This window comes from Ictalurus punctatus, chromosome 14 (genome assembly GCF_001660625.3).
Source record: "Ictalurus punctatus breed USDA103 chromosome 14, Coco_2.0, whole genome shotgun sequence".
Taxonomy (NCBI): domain Eukaryota; kingdom Metazoa; phylum Chordata; class Actinopteri; order Siluriformes; family Ictaluridae; genus Ictalurus; species Ictalurus punctatus.
In genome coordinates, this window is record NC_030429.2 from 9,370,086 (window position 1) to 9,387,585 (window position 17,500).

Below are 17,500 nucleotides of genomic sequence, written 5' to 3' on the forward strand. Positions count from 1 at the left end.
CGAACTGGATCAATTGTGATTAGGCAGACATGTTTATCTTTGTAGTCTTATAGACCAAAATAAGGTTATCACAATTTAACTCCCTGCATAACATTTACATATTTACCTTTATGCAATTACCAAGCAATGACGAGTAGAGGTTTTTAAGATAGATATGTGTAAAGTACACAACTGTAAAGGAATTCTGTAAGCTGCATAATGAAGGCTGTTTGAAGAGAGCATAGCATTTGTAAATACTGCGCAAAACCTAAGTGTACTAATAATGGGAAGTATTATGCTAACTGGCCATTTTTAACTTAGTTTATTGCTACACAGTATTTACTCTAGAGCTGTTGGAGTTCCACACAACGTACTCACTCGATTCTTTACTAAACGTCTTATATTCTACTTAAGCACACAGTACCCAAGAAGAGTTCATATAAAGCAGGACCTAAAAAGTTTCAAAAGATATGCAAGTGCTCCCAGGAAACTACAGTATTTGGCACTTTAATCTACATTCCTAACTCTCTTACCACTGATGTGTTAGGGCACTTATTTTGGGTCACTCTAGTGTTTACTTCACCGTGTGGTTTCCACTGTTTGTGTTCAGCGGAAGCTCTGGGGGCTCACGGCTACGGTGCTAATCCTCCTGACTTCAACTGTACACCCCTGACTTTAGCACAGTCAGGGCTGACATACAATAACACAACCCGTTCTCGTTCCTCTCTGAATCCCCTCTTTTTAGCAGACTGCGATTCCCAGAAGACAGAGGAGCCCAGAAAGCAGCTGTGCCAAAGCAAAAGGCAAAATGGAAACAAGAAATTTGAGAAGGAGAAGAGAGAGAGAGAGAGAGCGCGAGAGAAAGAGAGAGAGAGAGAGAGAGAGAAATAGAGAGAGAGCAAAAGAGAGAGAGGGAGAGCAAGAGAGAGAGAGCGAGAGAGAGAGAGAGAGAGAGAGAGAGCAAAAGAGAGAGAGGGAGAGCAAGAGAGAGAGAGCGAGAGTGAGAGAGCGCGTGAGAGAAAGAGAGAGAGAGAGAGAGAGCAAAAGAGAGAGAGGGAGAGCAAGAGAGAGAGAGCGAGAGAGAGCGAGATCGAGAGAGAAAGAGAGAGAGAGAGCGAGATCGAGAGAGAGAGATTGTTTCAACACGTGCCACGGTTACACATCTGGATTCCTTCAGTCAAAGATCCGGTTACAGCTCACACACAAAAGCACATATAAAAGACTCAAATACACAGCACCGTTCCACACTCATTCCTGAGCTAGTGAAAGTTCCAGACAGACATGGTAATGTAGGCCTTATGAAGGTTTAGCTCTTCCTTGCAGCAAGAGGTATACCTGTATAATCAGTATGATGAGTGGAAATGTGTCACCAGGTAGTCATTTTACAAATACTATCACGGTTGACCAAAAGTGGGGGGGGGCCAAACAGACAAAACAAACAAACAAACAAAAAAAAAAGAATTGATGTTTTTTGCTTTAACACTTGTAGAAAAACTGCTGCACCAAAACATCACTGAGAGAGGTTATCAACACTGCATTACTTTGACCTAGAGTTTCATGTTTCCTGTGTGCAAGGAAGAATGAAAAAATCCTTATGGGCACTAATTTCAACCTGTCTGGTTTCTACATCCTGTTTGAGACAGGGGTGACTGGTTAATGCGGTCACCCCTGAACGTCACTCGGGGGCCGATGGAAAAGACCTGCGATAAAAAGACCGTCACAAAAACATGCGCAGTGTTGACTGATGACAATGACCATGTGTTCGGCACGGAACATCGTAATCATTGAATAGAAGGTGAAACCTGGTTTCACTGCGGTCTACACGACTGTCCAATTTTAGACATCCAAAATGTGAGATCAAGTGACTGAGAAATGTCAGTCACTTGTCTGATAAGTCAAAAGTTATAAAATGGTATGATGTTATATACATTGATGCTGAAAAATATTGTGATATAAGAATCTGATTACATCGTTCACGCCTAGCGGTTCCTCCACCACACTAAGCTAATCTGTATGGAACAAGCCTCACTCTGTAAGGAGACCTGGTTAATCATAATCAAATAATTCATCTGACACCACATGTGAAAGGGGGCGGGGTTAAAGCTCAAGTGCTAATCTATTGGCTTTCTCTCCACTGAGAGACATTCAGTGAAAATGAACATATTTACATGTGTGAGGTGGCAAACTGTTTTATTATTAAAGACCATATGAGGGAACTAGATGTACACTTCAGTCCAGTTCAGGTCAGCGTGTGTGTTTTACCTGCTTGCCGTGGTCCTCTCTTCCTTTTGAAAGCAGCTCCTGACTGAAGCGCTTCCAACAGGCCGTCCATGATACCCGTCTCGTCGCCATCTAACCACCACAAAGAAAACAACATTGTTTTTTAATACCACGCATACACCCAGACACACACACGATCCTCTATTAACTGCTAACTTGCACTCATGCATTTCCCGTACATGAAGGTCAGCTGACTAACTTATCACGGTCAGTACAAACATGCATATACATATAGACACACAAACAGGAAGAGAGTCAACATCAAGAGAGGATGACAACACATTAGAGCTTAACACCCTCGCATACTACAGGAGACAAGTCCAGCTCTCTAAGTAAACTATTAAGGAAAGAACGCAAATACCATTCTCCCTCTCTCTCTTATTTATTTATTTATTTATTTTAAACTATTCTCTGAGGGACAGTTTTGTTCATCACTTCCTGCTTCAGAAAGCCAACAGTTTAAATCAAACTATTTTTCTGCCCTACACTGTATTAATAACTAAAATATTCCTGGAACTAAAATTCCTCTTGTGAAAGAAAACGGCTATAATTTGTGAAGAGGTCTCTATTGTGGAAAAGCTTTGATTCATTATTACGTTAAGGGTCTGCAGGATGAGAGAGAAGCTCAATTAGCAAATTGACTGAAGCGCTGATGGATACATTAACCCAGATGGGCACTGACCCACTTCGGCTGTTGCAGACATTCATAAACACACACGAAGGACAGAGAGTAAGAACTAAGAGTTTGTATGAAGAGAAGTTATAACGGATACTTAGTGCACGGTTTGTGTGTGTGTGTGTGTGTGTGTGTGTGTGTGTGTGTGCGCAGTGGTTAAATTTAGCCTGGTTGATGCTGCTGCTCTAACCAGATGGTTTTGATTATTTCCTCTTTGAACACAACAAGGTTAGGGTTTTATGTCTCTCACTGTCTCTCTTCGACAGACACACACACACACACACACACACACACACACACACACACACACAGACAGGCATAATAAAACATGATAAAGTGGGACTGATCCCTTTCTGCCCCAATCCCCCAGCATGCACTACCCTGCCCCAACAAACACTCCCAGGCTATAATCCCTAGTAAACTGATGCCAGATGGCTTCATGTGTGAGCACCGCAAAGAGGATCCATTCACACACACAAAGACACTCATACACCCCCACACAAACAAAACGCTTCGCACGGTCCGAATATGCCACCAAGAGGACGGAAATTAAAACTGCAAGAGACCTGATTTTATCATGACTCAGTGAATCCATACAGAGATTAGTGTTCACGCTAAAAAATGACGCATTAAACATTAACAACAAGCCTGTGACCTCTCTAAATCAGTACAATATTATTCACCGATGCAGTTCATACAGTAGCATGCACTAACAATGATGGAAAATCCATAATGATGATAGTTTGTAAGTTAGATACGAAAACGGAGGGATGGTTGAACAACTAGGTTATAATAATACATTAATAAGCCTAATATTATTATTACTATCGCATAAATTGTTTGGTCAGAGTGCAGCTTATGGGCATAAAATGTAATACAATACACACATCGAGCACACAATGCATATGGGAAAGCGTGTCCGTGCATGAGAACTAAGTAGGTCAGTCCCATCATTTCTTCCATGTACGTGATCTTCCCACACACGTCCCCCGCCAACACACATCCGCATAATCACATCCTCACGTGGGCACATGCGGAATCCGTCCTATCCTTCACACAGCCCTGACACCTATTGGCCAGGGTGTGAAATAACAGAGACTGAGAGTGAGAGGAGAGCACAAGGGCGCACGCGCACACACACACATTCTCCATCTGGTAAGCAGCGCCTCTCACTGCATGGCTGGAAATATAATCATCTGTACTGCTCTGAGTAAATAGACTAGAACAGAGCTCATATACTAAAGTTCTCAAAGATGAAACATTTCTTTCTCGAATGAGTGTTTTCACACGAGCTGCTCAAAGAAACGTCCCGTGCTTCTGTTTGACAACTAAAAGATTAACACTGAATCAATGTGACCTGTCTTGATCAAATAATTATACATTGAGAAGAATATCATCTTATAACGCACCTTCAAGGAAAGCCTGTTTTGTCTGCTGATCTGATGAAATGCAATAACTTCACTATGCACAAACCTCCTTATGCAGATTAGACATGTGCTGATGATATTGGACGTCACCCTACGCCTGATCCTGATTAACCTCCCGACTGTCACTGTGTCCCGTGACTGACTGCCTGACCAGATGCCTGCCTTAAATGTGCTGAACAAGAAGATTCGCTTTTCATTCCATAAGTCACGGACAAATGATAGTAGCTGTAGATATATCTTGATGCTAACTATTACCTCAAAGCATCATTCGCACCCTATACACACTTTGCGCAAGCAGTTCGCGCAAATATTCACCTCCAATGGTGACTCAAAAACAGAGAGCTGGGTGTAACAACAACAACAACAACAACAACAACAAACTAAGACTGGCTGCTGAGAAATCGTGTAACACTGCAGGTCATTACTGCACTGAAAATGTAGTGGGTTTATATGTCTGGAAACGACATGGACATTCCAAACATCCCCTGACCCTGAGAGGGCACTGAACCCTGTGTGTGAGAGAGCACGAGACTTGCACATTGAGGCCTTTGTTCTGATGCTGCTCTTTGCACACATGCACATGGTGAGAAATGTGAATTAAAAAGAGTTCTCACACGGTCAGACAAACAATACCTACGTATAAAGTTTACAGCGTCTAGCTGGACCACGCTTTGTAGTCCTGTCTGGTGTGTTAAACTAAAAAAAAACAAAAAAAAAACAAAACCCTGCAGCAGTTATGTTAAAGTAATTAGGAGTAGCTCTGACAGTAGTTCTGGCTGTAATTCAAACCACAGATTATAGGAATGCGTTAGTTCTTATACATTATCGCTTCCATAGTAACGAACACCTTACAGGGACTTGAATGGTGGATGCTCAAACGATCAATGTCTAATAGTAAACAAGTATATTTTCATTTTATTTAACAAAGGATGTATAATGTAAGCTTTAAGTAAGGGATAATCCACAGCTAGGTGTGCATAAAAATCATGTAAAAATCATAGCCGTGGATTATCCCGCATATACCGTGGTCCCATGCCAGCGTTGATGTTTGCAGTGCAAAATTTGACTGAAAGCAGAAAAATAACTGGCCAGATTTGTTAGATCTAGAATTCCGCCCGCTCTAAATCAGAGATAAAGTGATGCGATAAGATTACGTTTATTGATATGAGTTTGAATAAATAGTTATTAGAGAGAGATTTTGCGTGTGAATTACCTGCGTCTGTGCCGCGTCTCTAATACTAACGAAGCTGAGAGTTTAACTACTGTATGCATCTGTAACTCAATGTTACTATGGTTACAGTTGTTTATAGGCAGCGCATCGATTCGGAACGGTGATCAAACTGACTGAAACTACCGGTGCATTCAACGGTGTGAACACGCCTTCCAGCCAATCAGAATCGAGTATTCAGACAGACCATGGTACAGCAGGAACTAACTTGTCTTGCGGATGTTCCGCGATGTTGAAAGTAACTACAGACGGTTAAAACGTACAACGTGTTGTTCTTAAATAAAAACACTCCGGGACACGCTGTTATAGGAAAATAATCAACAGTAACTCCGCTACGTGTCAGGATACATCACACCACCCTGTGTTGATCATGTTCCTATAACAGCATGTCCAACCATGTTTTGGTCCTTACATAACCTTATTCTCACTGCTGCACAGCTTCTTCGCATTTCACGTCTTGACTGAGCCTGAGCCTAAATCACTTACTGAGCTGTGTGTGAGCAAAAGAGTGGTGAAATACTGATTTAGGAATTTTGGCATGGCAAAACAAACAAAACTGAAGCCAAACAGAGAAGGGATGGGGTGGGGGAAACGACACTCAAACTAGGTCACTGAGGAAGAAGTGAGAGAAAGAGTGAGAGAATTTGTGCGTGGCTATGTATATGAAATGTTTCATTTTGATCGAGTAAAAGGGTAATAAAAGTGTGTGTTTAGTGAGCAGCCTTGCTATCCCTGTCCTCTTTTCTGTTCCTCCATTCCTATGTACGCTGGTTCTTTGGCTCATGCAGATCATACTTAGATACTAGAGCAGAAATGGATGACTACATATGAATCTTCCCTTTTGTCCTTTACTTCTCAAACACATACGGACTCACACACACACACACACACTTTACACCATCTCTCCTTCCGTCTTCTGCACACACACTTAGGTTGTGAAATTTCTTTTATGTGGTATGACTGCCCTCAGTGGCTGATCAACAGAACTGCAGCGTTCTCGCTTCACATACACACACACAACGCCGTACCGTCATTGATGTTGAGTGAGTGCCCGGCGTTCATTCTCTTCTGCCTCTCCTCTTTCTCTTTCTCGGCTTTCTCTTTCGCGAGTTTGGCCTTGCGCATCTTTTCTTCTGCTTCCTTGCGTTTCTGATTCTCGATCACGGCTTGCTGTAACACACAAACACACATCTCGCAACTGTAACAAGGACAGTAAGAGGCATATTTCATGTGATGAGAGACATGCTTGTACCGGCATAGTTTTAAACGTGGCCTGTTATTTGTTTACTAGGGTAAATGTGGGGGTTGATCTGTGTATCTGTTGGTGTCTTTAAATACTTGTAGTATAAGTGAGGACATACTGACAAATAAGGGGGAGAGAAAAAAAAAAATCAGTGTCTCCACGGATGTCTGTGTTTAATGCACTAAAAACAAACAGTGGAGACATAATGGCCTAACCACCTGCTGCTCTCTCTCTCTCTCACTCACACACACACACACACACACACACACACACACACAGAAGCTGTTTATGCAGGTGCACTGAGTTCTAAATACATCTCTTAACTATGTGTTTGTTTACCGCCATGCACAGAAAACCTACTGTCCGAATACACATCCATAACCATTGCTTTTATCTAGTATCACCATAACTCAGGATTATGTTATAGTCCCAGATCCTAACCGTGACCTCTGACCTTACCTGGAACATGTTCCTAAAGTTGTTGAGGTCCCCGAATAGCTCCTCGGGGCCCATCTTCTTGGGGTCAAACACAAAGTATTTGCCCAGGTCTTCATACTGCTTCTCCATGTTGCCGTGCATCAGCTTGAGCTTCTCAAACTGCTCTCGGGCAGTCGCCACAAAACTGTACTCGGATCAGTCAAAGAACATACACAACACCATCCAGTTCCAAACACCGCAGAAACTTTCTACTACAGATGAGGCATAAACCTCATACTTATGTAGACTTGAGGTTTACTTGTGTCATCCCCACAACCCCCTCCCCTCCTATTTTCCTCACTCTGTCACAAATCTCTTTCTGCGTGTATTAGGTCTAATACACTTCCTAACCATTATATAACAGTATGGATAAATATGAAGCAGTATACTGGACTGTGAAGCGGACAGTCGTACCATCCAATCCTATAGCGAAGCCTAAAGCATTTGCTGTCGTGAAGGATATAGTCATTTTCTCAACAAACTTGTCCTTGTCATTTTGGGGAGGAGGGAAAGTCTCAACGTCCTTCTCCAGATCCTTGATCTGCTTCCCCATCTGATCCAGATTCTTCTGCAGCGTCTCTGCCGAAACTACGAGAAAAGAAGAGATCTCTTTTTTTACACAGCTCACGTAAATAATTAACGCTTATCCTAGTGTGTCCTTTCCTCTGAACTCCGATATGATTTTGAATACTCTCGGTATTTTAAACCAAACGTCTATCCACTGTGTACGTATCACAGGTGAGATTACCACTAACAAGAAGTGACTCGTACTGCGATAGGAGGAAAAAAACGAAGAAAACATGAACATTCAAAACCCTCTTAGAATAGAGGCAGTTGTCGGGCCAGATAATACATGTAAAACACATTTTGTAGAATGAATGAAAGAACTCTTTCAATCACAAATACATCGTACTCGTAAACAAGCTTTAAAATGTATATAATTACTTTTTTAGAAATGCTTTCTCACTGGGAACAACTTGTGGTTATGGCACACGGCTGAGAATACCACAAAATCTATGGATTTACTCTGTTGCTCAACCTTTGGAATGTCGGATAAAAGAAACCGCTTTGGTAAGGCAAGTTCTCATGGCGGTCTCGGTCAGACGCGATGCATTATACTTACTTATGATTCTTATTTCAAATCTTCATCGCTTATCCTAAAAACCGCACCGAGTTAGTACGTTTTCCGTCCTTTTCTTAGTACAGAGAAACGCGTTGGAACGATTATTTGCTGGGAATCATGCATACGTTACAGATTTCAAACGTTACGAGGAGAAGGGTTTAGTGCTTATGCACAGTGCATTGCTGCAGTGTAACGCAGAAGGGTAATAAAGTACGTGAATGTGACTGAACGCAAAGGCAGATGTGATATTCAGCTGGGCGGTATGTAGTGATGGAGGAAGGCACCTCTGCTGGCTTTCTCCAGGTGAATAAGCTCCTCGGGGAAGTGCATGACGTTGGGATGTTGCTCCTGACACACGTCTGCCAGGAAATGCAAGAGAGTCTGCTTCTGATCTGCGGACTTGGTGTCTCTGAGCTACGTGTGAAAAAAGATAACGGCAGTGATAATTATGGCAATATGATTGCTTGTTTTGCATAGAGTACATTCCCACTACGGAGCAGATGTTTGTGTGTCTGAGCTGATGTCTGGTGTGTGTGTATGACCTTGCACAGGTAGCTGATGCCGAAGCCAAAGGCTCTGGCGTTACGTGAGCCGGCGTTCATGTAGTTGCCAATGAGCAGGATGATCTGAAGGAGCTGGGAAAAGTTATCGCTCTTGATCAGCTCCTCGCACGCTGCAGTCACGGCCACGATGTCCGGCTTCACGTTATTTATCTGCTCTTCAAACTGCAGCCGGAACAAGATGGCGTTGAGCCGCGGCTTCAGACGTTTCACCGAACTTATCTACAGCACAGAGACAGACAGACAGACAGACAGACAGAGAGAAAATCTGTGAGGCTACAATTAGTCACAGGTCCTACTCATGTTCACTTCCTCTTGCAAATATTCGCTGGCACCATCCCATTCTCCAACATTTTTTTTTTCTTCTTCAGTTATTTTAAACTTAACTCTGAAAAAGTACAGACCCAAGAACCCGTGTAAACTCACACACAGAAAAAAACCTGCTGCTTTCCTTAGCTAGAACACTGAAAACCAGTGAGGAGCGAGACTCTGTCCCCTGAGTTTTGTGTAAACAGAAGCTGCTTCAAATAAATACAAATCTAAATCAACAAATGAACAGATTGACTGTAATTGTTAATGTAGTTTCAATGTAGTTACTATTTAACCTTGCCCAAGTACGTATGTAAAGCCAGACTGACACACCACTCTCTATTCCCCTGTGGTAGAATATAAAAAATAGCATACACAATAAGGTAGTGCACTACACATGGTGTTCACCGCGGTCAGGTTTTATATATATATATATATGTATATTTTATGTTTTATTCCCTAGACACAGCAGAAGAAACACGTGTTATTGTTTTTAAAAACGTTAATCAAAGTACAAAAGTAATCGGTTATGTATTAACCCTACTGTTGCTACCCGTTATAAATACACCACTCTTGTCAGCAGCTGTTAATGTGTGGATGGAGTATGAACGTGGGACTGTGTGTGGGGAATTAGCTGTAACGTCAGGGACACTGGGATGGCATCGTTACAATTAGTCATTATTACTGCTTTGCGGATTTATTTCAAATGAATTCGAACCTGATTAAAATCTTTATTTCATTCTTTTGTTGTTCGTGCCATGGCCCTGCGATATTTATGACTTTATATTTCTTATTGTTTGGCTCGCTAGCTCTTGGGATGAATGAATGTCATTTATGTAGTCCCTGTACACCATAAATTCCTACCTTGTGTCAGTGTGACCTACGGCAAAAAGCTTTAAAAGCGCATGATGGCTTCATTTCTGCAAGGATTTCAATCCCGTTCCTTGGAACTGAACTTTATTGGGTGTGAAATCTATCTGATGAAACGTAAATAATACAATAAACCTTTATTCACACATACTGTGGTGTTACGGGCTTGTCAAGAGTGAGGCTGTACCAGAGGAATAAGCAAGTGTGTGTGTGTGAGTGTATACACACTGACCACCACTCCAAACTGTTCAGACTCGGCGAGGTCGTCGTATTCATCCTTCAACTCTAATAACACATTTAGCTGCTCCTCCTCAGGCAACAGCTTCAGCAGACTCTGAAACACACACACACACACACACACACACACACCACAAGTAAAATCAGATGGAAATGAGGCCCCAGTGTGCATGCAAACTACTGGCAAAGTCACAAACAGACGCGCACACACACACCTGCACCGTGTTCTCTGTAAGCACCTTCTCGTTCACCTCCAAAATTGCATTTTTCATCTCCTCATAAGGCAATCTGTTCGAGCCCAGGAAAATAGCTGCAAAACACACACACACACACACACACACACAGAATTATTCAATGATACTCAGTAACCTACTCCTGCTTGCTATATCCATTTGATATGATTAGAGGGAGAGGTGAGATTAAATCCTGTGCATTATACACATTATACACTGTACTGTGCCTGGTAGTGTCGATCAGTTCACTTCACGAGCGTGTACTCACAGAGGTTCTGCGACGATTTGGAATCGAGAACTTTCAGCTCCTTCACTTTCTTCTTCGGACCTGCTTTATCCTCTCCTCCATCCTGATCTTTCTTTGCTAAAAAGAGTGAGACAGAGAGAAAGAAAGAAAAAAGAGAGAGAGAGCTTTGTTAGTGTGTATATACATGTACTTTACTTCAGTCTGCCCCATTTAGCCGTGTGGGGAAAGACAGCAAAAAAGGTAGAGACAAACAGATGAATAAAGAGAGACATGGATACTCGCCCGATCAAACAGACACAAGAGGGGACGAACAGAAGACGACGTGAGAAAGATACAGATATAGACAGATGAGAATACAAGAGAAAGTACACATGGTCAGGGACTAATGACAATGGCATCCATTATCTCACTAACAGAGGGGTAACAAAAACATAACACGATATTTTTGTTTTGTGAAAACTGAAGTTGGAACACACACACACACACACAGAATTCCTCAAGAAAATTACGCATATAAAGTATGTGACAAAGAAGAGGAAGAAAGTATATCGATGCTGATACCGAAAAGAGTTACCTGCTAAATGGTCTGCATTTAGATAGCGCTTTTTTAACCTTAGTGGTTCCAAAGCGCTTTACACTGTGCCTCATTCACCCACCAACGGTAGCAGAGCTGCCACGCACGGCGCTAACTTGCCATCGGGAACAACTTGGGGTTCAGTGTCTTGCCCAAGGACACTTCAGCATGTGGAGTCACGTGGGCCGGGAATCGAACCCTACGATTAGTGGACGACTCGCTCTACCACCTGAACCACAGCCGCCCACGGGAACCTACTTACGATTGATTAATCGAGGGCACGACGGGACATTCGATTTAAATATGTTGACGTTTACCCGGATTAAACAGTGGCACTGAAAAGCGTGCACGTGTGTGTTCATGAGATTAGGCGACTTCGCTCATTCTTTGGGACGCCTGCTAGTGGACTGCTAGCTTTATCTGTGTGTGTTTGATGTATTAGTGAACCCACTGGGTTACTGGCATTTCTATGTGGTTGGTGATGGTGACTGAGGTACGGTTTCTTATAATACTGCCGTCGCGTGGTCGTATCTCTGGCGTTTGCGCTTGTGTGCGGAGCGAAAAAGAGAAACAAAAAATAGCAGAGCTGAATCAGAAAGGAAAAGTTACTCATGTCACACCAGCCTGTGATTGGACAATCACAGCCTTGAGGCGAAATAAACACACATCTGCGTCTCCGTATCTCCACCACGATTCATTCACTCAGGGCAAGGTCACTGGCCAGACTGCAAGAGAGGAGGCTGTGCTGTGGAACGCTGAGGAAACGGACACAGAGCCTCCTCAGCAAGTCGAAACAATCGCAACGTCCACGCAAACCGCATCTCTGTTCAGCTTGTGTGTGTGGTCATGTTCATTTAAGATCTGCTTTACTCCGATGGAGACGCATATACGCCTGTAGACCCTTTAATCTGAATTCCTTGTATCATATTTCTACCGTAATAAACAAAACAGCAGCCCAGCCGCCACATGGCTTCCGCTCAGCGCTACACTGTTTACTGCCTCTGACGCTTTCCTTTGTACCGCCGTTCTTTCTTGCTTTGCCATCTGCTTGTCTTTTCTTTCACTCCCACCCCTCTCTCATTTGGAGAAACTCCCCATTTTTCTGCTGTCATTTCCCTTCTTGTTAAGCCCGCTCCCTCCATCCAGGCCTGGCTGCCCTGCTCCCCCTCGCTCCGAATATTGGATTACAGCGACATATGGAATCACTAAAACAGGCTTTTGCACTACACTACGCATCGAACCCTCTCCATCTCTGTCAAACATCTAACACCGCACACACACTAACTTTCACCAACTTTTTAAACGCACAAGATGGAGAGGAGACCCAGCAGATGTCTTGTTCTGATCGGCCCGGGCTTGTCTTTCTTCACTTGCTCCGTCCATCTCGGTCCTTAATGAGAGCTGTGCGGTGTTTAACTCTCTGAACTCAGAGCCTTTGTTTTTCTTGGCACTCACTTCCCTCCTTATACAAGCCTCCCTCTCACCCTCTCTCCATTCCCGCCATTCTGTCTCACCCCTGGCCTGCGTGCTCTCTCTTTTACTGACTTTTTCCACCAATCTTTCTTTTACTTTCATGTTACTTAGCCAACTGTACGAGGTCAGCAGAGCTCCACACCGCCCCCACAAGCCGCGCTGCTCTCCTTTACCCACAATCCCACTAAACTGCATCTTAGGTGTTACTGGAACATAGGCATGTGGGCTTGGAGGCGAGAGATCAGGCCACTCAGTATATATTTAAATCAAAGTATCCTTTTATGTCCCTGGCCTTCATTATCACCTTCTACAAACAGCGTGTGAGATTATAACACGGGGAGGGGAACAAAGCTGTTTTAGCACTTTAACATGCTAATTTAATATTTTCTTACAAACGGCAACAAAACATTTTATCCGTCTTTAAACTTTTTTTTTGTTTGTTTTTTTTTTAAAGGGGATAAGTTCTGTCGAGTCGCAAAATGCTGTAAAACCTACGATGGAAAAGTTTCACAGGAAACATGGTGTTCAGTATAAATTTTCGTACCAGGATTTTCGTAATACACCTCTCCTAGACAGAAGTGACCGCTAAAGCAGGATGACGTCTGAGCGGAACTGTTAGAAGGAGGAATACAGAACCTTTCTTATTTTAGTTTTAGAAAAACAACAGTCACTGTGTCTGAGAGGAAACTACAGCACGTATTCTCACCGTTTCATTCGATCCCCCGCTGAGACAAAACAATAACTATCTAGCCGATAGGAATCGATGGCCTTCTTCTGTCCTTTATGATTCTGGTGAAATGTTCAGGGGGGGAAAAAAAAAAACTAAAGCTAGATAGTAAAAGCAGTTTTAGTCGGAATTGATATCGTTTTTATTTTATTTCATTACACGCAGCATGTGCATCTTAAAGCGGATCAACACTGCTCTAGTGGAGGAAGAGAACAGGAATTTATAGACGAGGAAGAAAAATTTAAACTACCAGGAAATCCTCTCGCCTCTCTCTTTTCTACCTTAACGTGCAAAAGAAAGGGTGCGAGTGTGCGTGTAAAAAAAAATACCACACAGTCCAGACCCTCTGTTAAATAGACCGGTGTGGGATTCATAAAATGGGACCCATGTTCAAAATGGCTGCTGCCTGCCTGCCTCTCTCTCACACACAAGCATGCATGCACACACACACACACACACACACACATATATATATATATATATATACAAATAATTTCTCATTTATGGGCAGATGGCACCTCTGGTGGTGGTCATGAATACTGCAGTCGCAACTTGAGCCACATCTGGAATACTGTTCCATTAACAAGCCATCCATCACAGGCTGTGTGCACTTTTACACAAAGAGAGATACACAACAGACACGGGACTTTTTTGGGGGGGGAAAAAAAAACAACAACTTCACTTTGCCTATACTGCTGATGCAATTTCCTGTCAAACCCCTTCATGAGCTCTTTTCCTGCCCTTTGCCTCAATCAACATCAACAACTGTGTGCTGCCACTGGACCCCCTCAACAGGGTGAGGGGGAGCGCTGAGTTACCAAACACACACACACACACACACACACACACACACACGTCGCAGAGTTGCCAGCCAGCTGTCTTACTCAATCACACTCTTAAAGAAGCACAGTCGCACTCACTCTTTTTTTGTTAACACAGAAACCAGAACTTAATGTGCTGAACATTCCCTTCAGCAAATCTCAGCAAGAAGCTCTATTACACACGCACACTTCCATCCATCCTCTTCCTGCTTTCCATATTTGTAAAGTGTTCATTCACTCTGTTTGACAGAGGAAGAAAGGAAGGAGAGAGAGATCTAATGGGAGAGGAGAGAGAAACAAAAGGTAGAAATAGGAAAAGCAAGATGAACAGATAAAAAGAGAGAGAGAAAAAAGGGATGTAGAGAGAGCGAGAGAGAAAAGGCAAGAGACACAGACAAAGGAAGGCAAAGATATAGAGAGGATGTAGTGAAGCAGAAAGGAAAATAAAAGGCAGAACAGAGTGTAGAGAGAGACGTAGAGCGATTTAAAGGGAGATGTAGATACACAGAGAGAATGTGTGTGTGCAAGAGAGAGAGAGGTGCAGTGTACATCTATATTCCTATATCTGACGTCCTTGCCTGATCAGTAGGCTCCACACACTTCTCCTCTAAGAGACCTGAGCTTTTCATTCTCCTCTCTCTGTCTTTCATTAAAGCGAGAGCGGCTTGTGGTTATTTTCACTCTAAAAGCATACAGATGACAGCCTCCATTGTTCACGAGGGAATTAAAGAGTTCGGTGGAGCGCCGCTGCCTCTGGTGGCCACACGCCGCTACTGCAGCCTGAACTTTCGGCAAACTTTACTTGCGTCTTAAAACTTTTGGCTCCCTGGTGTTTTCAAACTTAGTGAGAAGTCTCCAAGAACAATCCGACTGGTCTGTGGACCCTGCTTCAGGATGCATGAAAGCCTGGTGAAAACCGAGACGACTGAAAGAACGTTTCTCGGCTTTGTGGTGCATAGAATGTTCTCACTGTGAAACACTGTACTCCAACACAAACACACACACACACACACACACACACAAACACACACGAATGTCTAAGCAGGCAGATGCTGCTCTGTCTAGATTTTACTGATGACAGCACACACTGTCCCTTTAAACTTTAAAGGTCCACATGGCCACACTTCTGTGCCCCTCTACTGTGTGTGAGTGTTGGGTTTTCACAGCTTTAGCTGCCCAGCGTAACCTTGGAGCTGGAAGAATCTCTTCTTTGTGTTTTTGTCCTGAAAGGAAGTGGAGAGAATGGAGGAAGTGAGGGAGGGGGACAGGGGAATGACTCAGATGCCAGATGGCAGGGTGTGGTGTTAGAAACAGGAGAATGGGGGAGGTGCTCGGCATGGAGGGCGGAGTAAACCCAGGGAGGGGTGGGTTAGGGGCGGGGTCTGACAGCTGCTCACATGCGCTCCCCTGGTGTATGAAAGATGCAAGTGCAACAGTGGGGAACTTAATAACATGAGTTTAGTAATTACTGATATAAAAAAATGTAATAAAAAATCTTCAGAGGCTGCTGTTAAATCAGGAGGATTTCTACACAAATGAGGATCCACAGCATTGATCACCAAAGCAGAAGCTTTAGTCTAAGCAACGCAGTAAATTAAACACATTCTTCAAATGACTGCTTCGGCACTTCCACCATTCTCAGTGTATTTAATAATTTAACACTTAATATGAATGGCAGCAAAGCATTTTTTTAGTGTGTGTGAATAAATACCAGAAGGGCACTTTTTTTCTTTTTCTTTTAACCAAACGGAAGAAAGAATTTCTTTCAAGGCTTCTAACATTTTTTTGGAAAAAGTTTTTGGAGGGAAAAAAAAAAAAAAAAAAAAAAAAAAAAAAGTTTCAGCGCTGTGTAATGAATAAACTAGAGAAGTGTGTCCTTACAGAAATGGATTAAAAACCCTACTATTAAACCGTTAAACTAAACTCTCCACAGATTAATTACGATCAACAGTTTATTCATCAAAGAAACAAATGAAAGCAAATGATTTAAAGAACACTTGCTTGCTTGGCTAACGTTAATCACGTGACTATTGTTGGATAGATCGATAAAAATATATTCGATATTATAATACCGTGAGATCTTATTAACTTAGTGATCGTGACGTAGAATTGAAAATCCACCGTGCGAGTACGGAGGAGCGTTCATTTTGACTCGGCTCTTTACGACTGTAGGAATCTCGCCTTATAGCGTCCACTCGCTCCGTCACACCCGGCTGCTGAAACGATAAAGTGCTGCAAAACTACTTCCTTTCTACAAATGGTAAACAATCATGATTTTGATATTGCGCGCAACAATCCTGATAATCACGAGCAGCTCAGAGTACACACTGATCATCTCATCGCTGTGTTGCGTTCATACAACGAGGAGAAATTAAAAAGGTTTGTTTGTGTTTTTTTTTTTAAATACGGAAACAAATTTAACCTAATAAACAACCCTAGATCCGGCACGTGTACAATACACACGCAACAAATAAAAGCCCTTTACGATTTCAGTTTATTTCCCATGTTAAGCTCTGCATGCATCCATAGAGAATAAAAATCCATGTGTGAGGACATACTGCCACCTACTGACTAAACCACTGAACTGCATCCAGTAGAACAACAGGAAACGAAGCAGCAGATAAACAGATATTTACTTGTTTATCAGAATCAAAGCATCTTATTTTGGGTGGTTCTGTGTGCACTTTGCTTGTGTATAAGCCTGAGAGCGACAGAACAGAAGGACAGAACTTTGAGTTAGATCACTGTATCGGTGCGAGTGTGATGAATGACTACGGTGGATGTGTATTCTCTTTGTTTATTCTGTTGATACATGAACAACTTCCTGTACACATGCATACACACCACTAAAAGGCTGAAGTGATTCTATACCATCATGTATACCATTCATACATAATACAGCACATAATGTAGCACTGCTAGCTGTTTCGCATCATCCTCCTCACAATAATTCTGCACATTTATTCATTTATTACTATTATTATTTGTTGCTCACCCTCTATTATTAATTGTTCAA

The 17,500-nt window shown here is 42.6% G+C and overlaps 1 protein-coding gene across 1 annotated transcript in view; it reads right to left on the minus strand.

Annotated features, from left to right (window-relative positions):
* The window catches only part of LOC128628800 (protein diaphanous homolog 1), a 53,592-nt gene that overhangs the window by 10,712 nt on the left and 25,380 nt on the right, over positions 1-17,500 (minus strand). Inside the window, exons 2-10 of the mRNA XM_053685615.1 lie at positions 10,911-11,006; positions 10,625-10,719; positions 10,405-10,506; positions 8,976-9,215; positions 8,718-8,847; positions 7,773-7,898; positions 7,293-7,456; positions 6,619-6,760; positions 2,242-2,331 (exon numbers count right to left, since the gene is read on the minus strand). Of these exons, the coding sequence (XP_053541590.1) occupies positions 2,242-2,331; positions 6,619-6,760; positions 7,293-7,456; positions 7,773-7,898; positions 8,718-8,847; positions 8,976-9,215; positions 10,405-10,506; positions 10,625-10,719; positions 10,911-11,006 (1,185 nt within the window). The remainder of the gene's footprint in view (positions 1-2,241; positions 2,332-6,618; positions 6,761-7,292; positions 7,457-7,772; positions 7,899-8,717; positions 8,848-8,975; positions 9,216-10,404; positions 10,507-10,624; positions 10,720-10,910; positions 11,007-17,500) is intronic.